At 46.6% G+C, this 10189-nt stretch overlaps 1 protein-coding gene across 1 annotated transcript; it reads right to left on the bottom strand.

Moving 5' to 3' along the window:
- Positions 1-707: 707 nt before the first annotated feature.
- LOC143364115 (uncharacterized) lies at positions 708-6032 on the bottom strand. The gene has a single exon (XM_076804616.1). The coding sequence runs from the start codon at positions 6030-6032 to the stop codon at positions 708-710; it is 5325 nt and encodes a 1774-aa protein (XP_076660731.1).
- Between the last annotated feature and the right edge of the window lie 4157 nt (positions 6033-10189).

Below are 10189 nucleotides of genomic sequence, written 5' to 3' on the forward strand. Positions count from 1 at the left end.
TCCTATCCTCTATCCTATCCTATCCTCTATCCTATCCTATCCTCTATCCTATCCTATCCTCTACAATATCGTATCCTCTATCATATCCTTTCCTCTTTCCTATAATATCATCTATCCTATCGTACCCTCTATCTTATCCTATCCTCTATCCTATCCTATCATCTATCCTATCTGTTTTCTCGTGCAGCGAGGTTGATTTGGATAGTGGAACTATCCTGTCAAGGATATACAGCGGTAGACGGGATTTAAAGAATTACCACTTGTTCGGTCACGAAAAAGAACCCCTTTTTATTTCACGATACCAGACGTTCACTACGGAGACGATAATCCCGCGATAGGCACGGTAGCGATAAGCGTCGAATCCGAAAGGTTTTGCGCGAGACGGTTACAAGAATGCGATAGGCGCGGAGATAATATACGTGTTGATCGTTCGCTGTCTGGATCAGGAAGACAAAGGACAACGGCAGGAACGTTTGTAATCGTAACGCGGCGCTATCGATCGAAGCGCGTGATCGATATGTAAACTCGCACCCGATTACCGGCAATTTTGAACGTTGGAGTCCTGAACATACCGCCCGCCTCGGATAGTTGTATCCGATTACAAAAGGAGGGAGGTACAACGAAAAGGTTTCGCTGAACCTCGTGGCGAAATGCGTACGCTCGAGAATTACACTTTACGTAGCACGTCTTAGCCTATTTTGTACATTTTATGACCGCCCGCCGTGACGGAGCGGTTGTTTGTTTTGGGGCTGTGTCTCGTCCGCGTTTTTTGCATCGAGGGTATCAGTTTCGTTGATATCAACGGGGAGGAAACACAGTTTGACAATCGGCCGTTTGTACTCCGAGTTGGCAGTCTTAATTGTTACGACGCGAATAATGTTATCCTCTCCGGGATGACATTTGATTATCCGCGCAAGTTCCCACTTACACGGAGGTGCAAGGGCGTTTCGGAGAAGGACGATACGACCAACCTTTGCGAGGTGACTCGCGGTGCGCCATTTCGTGCGTTGTTGCAACGAGTGAATATAGTCATTCGACCACGCTTTCCAAACACTTTCGTACAGTTTCTTTAAGAGCTGCCAACGAGTCAAGCGCGAATCGTTTACATCGAGCAGAGTTACGGTAGGAATAGTAGTGATCGCCGTGCCGATAAGAAAGTGACCCGGGGTCAGCGCTGTATAATCGTCGATATTTTCCGACCTCGGAGCAATCAGACGGGAGTTCATGCAAGCTTCGATCTGACATAATACGGTAGTCATCTCTTCGAACGTCAGAGTGTGCGAACCGATGACTCGTTTAAAATGGTGTTTCATGCTTCGAATTCCGGCTTCCCACAGTCCGCCGAAATGCGGAGCGGAGGGAGGAATGAAGTGCCATGCTACCTGATCGCTCGCGAGTTTGTTAAGGAGATTCGGGTCGCGCGTGGCGGATCGAAAGGCCTTGGTCAGTTCTTTGTCGGCACCCTGGAACGTGGTTCCATTATCGCTATACATGGCGACCGGTAAACCGCGACGCGAGATGAACCGATCGTAGCACGCTAGGAACGCATCCGTTGTATAGGATCCTACTAATTCGAGGTGTACCGCACGCGTCGCCATACATATAAAAAGTGCGATATACGCCTTTGTCGATTTATGTCCGCGACCGGGAGTCGTTCGGACTGCGATGGGGCCCGCGTAGTCCACGCCACAGTGTAAGAATGCTCTTTCTGAGCGGGTAACGCGTACCGCCGGAAGCTCTCCCATCAATTCGAACGGAATTGTCGCGCGCTGTCGCGCGCAGATCACGCACTTGTATAAAACTTGGCGAACAGTAGGACGTGCCCGTAGGAGCCAGAATTCTTGTCGCAACTTCGCTAGCGTTAGTTGAGGGCCTGCGTGTAGCAAACTACGGTGCAGATGGCTGATGAGCAGCGAAACGAGAGGATGCGAGGCAAGGATAATCGGATGTTTGGTTTCCTCGGGTAATGCCGAATTTCGAAGGCGCCCGCCAACGCGAATCAGTCCCTCCGAATCGAGATACGGGTTTAAAGAGAGCACTGGACTTTGTCGCGGGAGCGGATGCTTACCGTATAACCGCTGAAATTCAACCGGAAGTACCGTTTGTTGAATATGTTTCAGCCAATACGTGCGCGCTTGTCGAATTTCTATCGGAAGCAGCGCGCTTGGATTTGGACAATTTTCCGAGTGACCTTCCGTGGCCGAGATTGACGATTCGGACAGGTTACGGTATGACTGTAGTCTTTTGATAAAGCGCAGAATATACGCAGTCACGCGGAGAAGCTTGGGCCAACTCGAGAATCGTGTAGCTAGATCCCACGGTTCTGGTACAGTGACTGCGTGAAGAGCGACCGGTATCCGTTCCTCCGTCGTTGCCTTGAGCGGAGTGGTCTCGCAAGGCCACGAGGTAGATGGCGATTTGAGCCACCTCGGGCCGTGCCACCATAGGCTATGGTTCACAAACTGAGGGACGTGGATTCCGCGAGAGGCGCAGTCGGCAGGATTGTCTTCCGATATAACATGGTGCCACTGACATTTTGGTACTAGTTCCTGAATGTTCGCGACTCGATTCGCGACAAACGTTTTCCAACGAGACGCGGGTTGACTTATCCATGCGAGAGTAATCGTGGAATCGGTCCAGCCGTGCATCTCGCACGCAGAGTCCTCGAACGAAGTTCTTATGAACGACATTAGACGAGAAAGGAGTACAACTCCGCATAGCTCAAGGCGCGGAATGGTGAAGGATTTGAGCGGAGCCACTTTAGACTTTGCAGCGAGAAGAGAGACTAGAATCTCACCGTTGTTAGTTGTAACGCGAGAGTAAACAACTGCGGCATAGGCGTTTTGCGAGGCATCGGCGAAGCCATGCAGTTCTGTTTTTAAAACGTTTAACCCGTGTCCTGTCCACCGAGGGAGAACGATAGATCGGAGCAGGGGAAGTTGCGTGAAATACGTGGTCCACGTTTCGCGGAACTCGGTCGGGATGGTCTCATCCCAATCACACTTCTGCAACCAGAGGCGTTGCATCAGAATTTTTGCCACGATAACAACGGGAGCGGCCCATCCCAGCGGGTCGTAGAATCGAGCGATTGTCGAAAGAATCTCCCGTTTTGTTGCCGGAATGACGTTTTGAATTCCGATGTCGAAACGAAATGAGTCGTTCCCGGGATTCCAGTTGATACCAAGGACCTTTAAATTGTCATCTGGTAACAATGGTTTGCTGGCAGCAAGACCATGATCTGAGGGATCGATATCGGCAATTAATGCAGGGCAATTACTAGCCCATTTGCGCAATTTAAAGCCACCCTCTTGCAACAGGGCAGTTACGTGGTCACGTGTTTTACGTGCTAGCCGTGGATCGTCCGCGCCGAAGACGCAGTCGTCCACATAGATTTGGTCGCGAAGAACCAGCTGCGCGAGAGGATATTTCGACCCTTCGTCCTTAGCGAGTTGTTGGAGGACCCGTAAAGCAAGATAAGGAGCTGGACCGGTACCGTACGTAACGGTCAAGAGCCGATAATGCCGCAATGGTTCTGAGGGAGAAGATCGCCACAAAATCCGTTGATAGTCAACGTCCTTGTGGTCGACCAAGATCTGCCGGTACATTTTAGCAATGTCGGCGATAAAGACGTATCGATAGCGGCGCCATCGAAGAACTACAGCGGCTAAGTCCGTTTGTAATTTGGGACCGATCAATAAGTGGTCGTTGAGTGATGTCCCGTTTCCCGTTTTCGAGGATGCGTTGAAAACGACACGAAGCCGTGTTGTAGCGCTGTGTTCCCGAATAACCGCGTGATGCGGTATGTACAGGGTTTGAAGTGACGGAACCGTTTGCGTGTCGGTGACTTCGGCCATATGACCGAGGGCCTCGTACTCACGTAGGAACTGAGCGTATTCTGCTGAATGCTCCGCGTTTCGTTGCAACCGATTTTCCTGTCTTAGGAACATGGTGTTCGCCGCGGAGAGTGAAGGGCCAATATCGATGGGAGGTCCTTCGATAAAAGGCAAGCGAACGATATACTGTCCATTTGGAGCCCGAGTATGCGTGCGTTGAAAATGTTCCTCGCACTTTTGTTCAGCAGGAGAAAGACGCGTGACGAACGGTAACTCCTCGACTTCCCAAAATCGTCGAAGTTCGGCATCGAGATTCCCCGAAACGTTGCAGTGGAAGCTGGCAACGGAAGTAGGAGCATTGGATGCGAAAGATGGAACGGGACCGGAAAGGATCCAGCCTAACGTGGTGTTTTGAGCCGTCGGCTCGTTCACCGGGCCCTTTCGCAAACCTTCTAAAAAAAGCAACCCGTACTGATCCGCACCGATAATTAGTTCGATTGGAGCCGAGTCAAAGGGATTGTCGTCCGCCAATTCCAGATCGCGAATATGAGAGAGCCTGACGCCTGTCGACACTTGATGTGGCAGATAGTTCGACAATGAACGTAGTACGTAAGCGCTCATGGAGTATACGGAGTCCGTTTTACACGATGCTACGGTAAATGTTGTCGATGAGCGACAAGCAACCGCGTTATTGCCGATTCCGGTAATGCTGACTGAAACACGCGAACGCGGTAGTCGGAGTCGTTGTGTTAAATTCTCGGCAATTATAGAAATGACCGAGCCTTGATCGAGTAACGCGCGAATTTTCTCTGAACGGCCAGACGGTGACCGCAGTTCGACCCATGCAGTCGCGAGCAAGACTTGCTGTGTGGCAGTCACGCGCGGAACAGAACAAGACGTGAGCAGCGATGTGACATTCTCGGTCGTTAACGTAGAGTTATTCGATGACGCGGTACCGGTTGATGACGCAGTCGCGTTGTTGATATGTAACAAGGTGTGATGACGCCTTTTACAAATGGAACAGTTATATGAACTCGTACATTTTTTCGTCGAATGGTACGGACTCAAACAGTTCATGCACCGGTTTGTCCCTTTCGCGAACTCGACCCGTTGTTCGACAGATTTACCTTTAAATAACGCGCATTGTCCGAGTATGTGATTCGCTTTGCATAACTCGCACGGGCTCTTGACGGCAGCAGCACCGTGTAACGAAGTCGCACGAACACGACTCGATTTGGTTGCTGCCGAGTCCGCGATCCGAGAGGCCGCTCCCGACGGGGACGGCTTAATTGTTTGTAACGCGCGTATTCGCGATTTTAGAAATGTATTAAGCGTTTCAAATGTCGGACAATCTGTGTTATCGCCGAGTTTCAACTCCCAAGCCTTCCGCGACTCGGAATCTAATTTCGTTGTTACGAAGAAAACGAGTAAGTCGCCCCAATGTTCGACGGGACGATCGAGATTCTGCAGGGCTTTTATCGCCTTGTTGGCTTTGTCGCGAAGGCTTCGCAGCTGATCGGCAGACTCGGAATGAACTTGTGGAAGGTCGTACAGAGTTTCTAAATGCGTTGTCACTAACAGCCGCTTGTTTTCAAAACACTCTACCAGGAGGTCCCACGCGATCGCGAAGCCCGCATCGGTTATCGCGATGTTCTCGACGAGATCACTTGCCGCGCCTTGCAAACACGCTAACAAATATTCGAAACGAGATACGTTTGACAGACCTTTACGAGAGATGACCATCGCTGTAAAGCGATCGCGGAAGGTTTCCCACTCACTGAAGGCTCCAGAGAATGTCGGCAGATTGAGCGTTGGCATTCGACTCTTGTCGTCATCAGGTTGCGAGACAGGTCCTGCTGGCGACGGCGTCGAGTCAGTACCAGATGAGTCGGCAGCTGCGAGACGAGAAAGAGTTTCCGCCATGTAGTCCGATGTTTCCATGTAAATCTCGTGCACGGCCATGAATCGATCCTGGGTGAAGTAACCCACGGTGGAAAGCTCCGCGTCCGTGGCAACGGCAGAGAGCTGCTTATGCAGACGTTGGCACTCGGCAAAAGATTCGCTAAGTCTTGCGATTCGATTCTTAACGGTTGCTACCGTTAATTTTGCTTTGCCGATCTTCTTGAAATTGTCAAGGGTACGTTCGACAATACGAGCGGCATCGATTTGGTGTTGAAGAAGCGTCTTGAGGTCACCCATTGTGAACTGTTACAGACCGACTAGTCCTTTTGTCCTTCAACTTTGAATGTCCAACGGATCACTCAACCGTCGTCAAATTGCCGAACAAGATCTTTTTCACCTCACAAATGTTTCTTCACCGAAACTCACTGCAATCCGGCTCGAAGGACCAATGTTTTCTCGTGCAGCGAGGTTGATTTGGATAGTGGAACTATCCTGTCAAGGATATACAGCGGTAGACGGGATTTAAAGAATTACCACTTGTTCGGTCACGAAAAAGAACCCCTTTTTATTTCACGATACCAGACGTTCACTACGGAGACGATAATCCCGCGATAGGCACGGTAGCGATAAGCGTCGAATCCGAAAGGTTTTGCGCGAGACGGTTACAAGAATGCGATAGGCGCGGAGATAATATACGTGTTGATCGTTCGCTGTCTGGATCAGGAAGACAAAGGACAACGGCAGGAACGTTTGTAATCGTAACGCGGCGCTATCGATCGAAGCGCGTGATCGATATGTAAACTCGCACCCGATTACCGGCAATTTTGAACGTTGGAGTCCTGAACACTATCCTATCCTCTATCCTATCCTATCCTCTATCCTATCCTATCCTCTATCCTATCCTCTATCCTATCCTATCCTCTATCATATCCTATCCTCTATCCTATCCTACCCTCTATCCTATCCTTTCGTATCCTCTATCGCATCCTATCCTCTATCCTATCCTATCCTCTATCCTATGCTATCCTCTATCCTATCCTATCCTCTATCCTATCCTATCCTCTATCCTATCCTATACTCTATCATATCCTATCCTCTATCCTCTCCTATCCTCTATCCTATCCTATCCTCTATCCTATCCTACCCTCTATCCTATCCTTTCGTATCCTCTATCGCATCCTATCCTCTATCCTATCCTATCCTCTATCCTATGCTATCCTCTATCCTATCCTATCCTCTATCCTATCCTATCCTCTATCCTATCCTACCCTCTATCCTATCCTATCGTATCCTCTATCGTATCCTATCCTCTATCCTATCCTATCCTCTATTATATCCTATCCCCTATTCTATCCTATCCTCTATCCTACCCTATCCTCTATCCTATCCTATCCTCTATCCTATCCTATCCTCTATCATATCCTATCCTCTATCCTATTCTATCCTCTATCCTATCCTATCCTCTATCCTATCCTATCCTCTATCCTATCCTATTCTCTATCCTATCCTATCGTATCCTCTGTCCTATCCTATCCTCTATCCGATCCTATCCTCTATTATATCCTATCCCCTATTCTATCCTATCCTCTATCCTACCCTATCTTCTATCCTATCCTATCCTCTATCATATCCTATCCTCTATCCTATTCTATCCTCTATCCTATCCTATCCTCTATCCTATCTTATCCTCTATCTTATCCTATCCTCTATCCTATCCTATCATCTATCCTATCCTATCTTCTATCCTATCCTATAATCTATCATATCCTATCCTCTATCCTATCCTATCCTCTATCCTATCCTATCCTCTAGAATGTCGTACCCTCTATCATATCCTTTCCTCTTTCCTATAATATCATCTATCCTATCGTATCCTCTATCATATCCTATCCTCTATCCTATCCTATCGTCTATCCTATCATATCCTCTATCTTATCCTATCCTCTATCCTATCCAATCCTCTATCCTATCCTCTATCCTCTCCTATCCTATCATCTATCCTATGCTATCCTCTATCCTATCCTATCCTCTATCCTATCCTATCCTCTATCCTATCCTACCCTCTATCCTATCCTATCGTATCCTCTATCGTATCCTATCCTCTATCCTCTCCTATCCTCTATCCTATCCTATCCTCTATCCTATCCTACCCTCTATCCTATCCTTTCGTATCCTCTATCGCAACCTATCCTCTATCCTATCCTATCCTCTATCCTATCCTATCCTCTATCTTATCCTATCCTCTATCCTATCCAATCCTCTATCCTATCCTCTATCCGATCCCATCTTCTATCCTATCCTATCCTCTATCATATCCTATCCTGTATCCCATCCTATCGTATCCTATCCTCTATCCTATCCTATCCTCTATCCTATCATATCCCCTATCTTATCCTCTATCTTATCCTATCCTCTATCCTATCCTATCATCTATCCTATCCTATCTTCTATCCTATCCTATCCTCTATCATATCCTATCCTCTATCCTATCCTATCCTCTATCCTATCCTATCCTCTATCCTATCCTATCCTCTATCCTATCCTATCCTCTATCCTATCCTATCCTCTATCCTATCCTATCCTCTATCCTATCCTATCTTCTATCCTATCCTATCCTCTATCATATCCTATCCTCTATCCTATCCTATCCTCTATCCTATCCTATCCTCTATCCTATCTTATCCTCTATCTTATCCTATCCTCTATCCTATCCTATCATCAATCCTATCCTATCTTCTATCCTATCCTATCTTCTATCCTATCCTATCCTCTATCATATCCTATCCTCTATCCTATCCTATCCTCTATCCTATCCTATCCTCTATCCTATCCTATCCTCTATCCTATCCTATCCTCTACAATATCGTATCCTCTATCATATCCTTTCCTCTTTCCTATAATATCATCTATCCTATCGTGTCCTCTATCTTATCCTATCCTCTATCCTATCCTATCATCTATCCTATCCTATCCTCTATCCTATGCTATCCTCTATCCTATCCTATCCTCTATCATATCCTATCCTCTATCCTATTCTATCCTCTATCCTATCCTATCCTCTATCCTATCCTATCCTCTATCCTATCCTATTCTCTATCCTATCCTATCGTATCCTCTGTCCTATCCTATCCTCTATCCGATCCTATCTTCTATCCTATCCTATCCACTATCATATCCTATCCTCTATCCTATTCTATCCTCTATCCTATCCTATCCTCTATCCTATCTTATCCTCTATCTTATCCTATCCTCTATCCTATCCTATCATCTATCCTATCCTATCTTCTATCCTATCCTATAATCTATCATATCCTATCCTCTATCCTATCCTATCCTCTATCCTATCCTATCCTCTATCCTATCCTATCCTCTACAATATCGTATCCTCTATCATATCCTTTCGTATCCTCTATCGCATCCTATCCTCTATCCTATCCTATCCTCTATACTATCCTATCCTCTATCCTATCCTATCCTATCCTCTATCCTATGCTATCCTCTATCCTATCCTATCCTCTATCCTATCCTATCCTCTATCCTATCCTACCCTCTATCCTATCCTATTGTATCCTCTATCGTATCCTATCCTCTATCCTCTCCTATCCTCTATCCTATCCTATCCTCTATCCTATCCTACCCTCTATCCTATCCTTTCGTATCCTCTATCGCAACCTATCCTCTATCCTATCCTATCCTCTATCCTATCCTATCCTCTATCCTATCCTATCCTCTATACTATCCTATCCTCTATCCTATCCTATCCTATCCTCTATCCTATGCTATCCTCTATCCTATGCTATCCTCTATCCTATCCTATCCTCTATCATATCCTATCCTCTATCCTATTCTATCCTCTATACTATCCTATCCTCTATCCTATCCTATCCTCTATCCTATCCTATCCTCTATCCTATCTTATCCTCTATCTTATCCTATCCTCTATCCTATCCTATCATCAATCCTATCCTATCTTCTATCCTATCCTATCCTCTATCATATCCTATCCTCTATCCTATCCTATCCTCTATTCTATCCTATCCTCTATCCTATCTTATCCTCTATCCTATCCTATCCTATATCCTCTCCTATCCTCTATCCTATCCTATCCTCTATCCTATCCTACCCTCTATCCTATCCTTTCGTATCTTCTATCGCATCCTATCCTCTATCCTATCCTATCCTCTACAATATCGTACCCTCTATCATATCCTTTCCTCTTTCCTATAATATCATCAATCCTATCCTATCTTCTATCCTATCCTATCCTCTATCATATCCTATCCTCTATCCTATCCTATCCTCTATCCTATCCTATCCTCTATCCTATCCTATCCTCTATACTATCCTATCCTCTATCCTATCCTATCCTATCCTCTATCCTATCCTACCCTCTATCCTATCCTTTCGTATCCTCTATCGCAACCTATCCTCTATCCTATCCTATCCTCTATCCT

Source organism: Halictus rubicundus, unplaced genomic scaffold (genome assembly GCF_050948215.1).
Source record: "Halictus rubicundus isolate RS-2024b unplaced genomic scaffold, iyHalRubi1_principal scaffold0278, whole genome shotgun sequence".
NCBI lineage: Eukaryota > Metazoa > Arthropoda > Insecta > Hymenoptera > Halictidae > Halictus > Halictus rubicundus.

Excerpts from the sequence above, each read along its gene's own strand:
- LOC143364115 (XM_076804616.1), bottom strand. The coding sequence starts at position 6,032 with ATGGGTGACCTCAAGACGCTTCTTCAACACCAAATCGATGCCGCTCGT.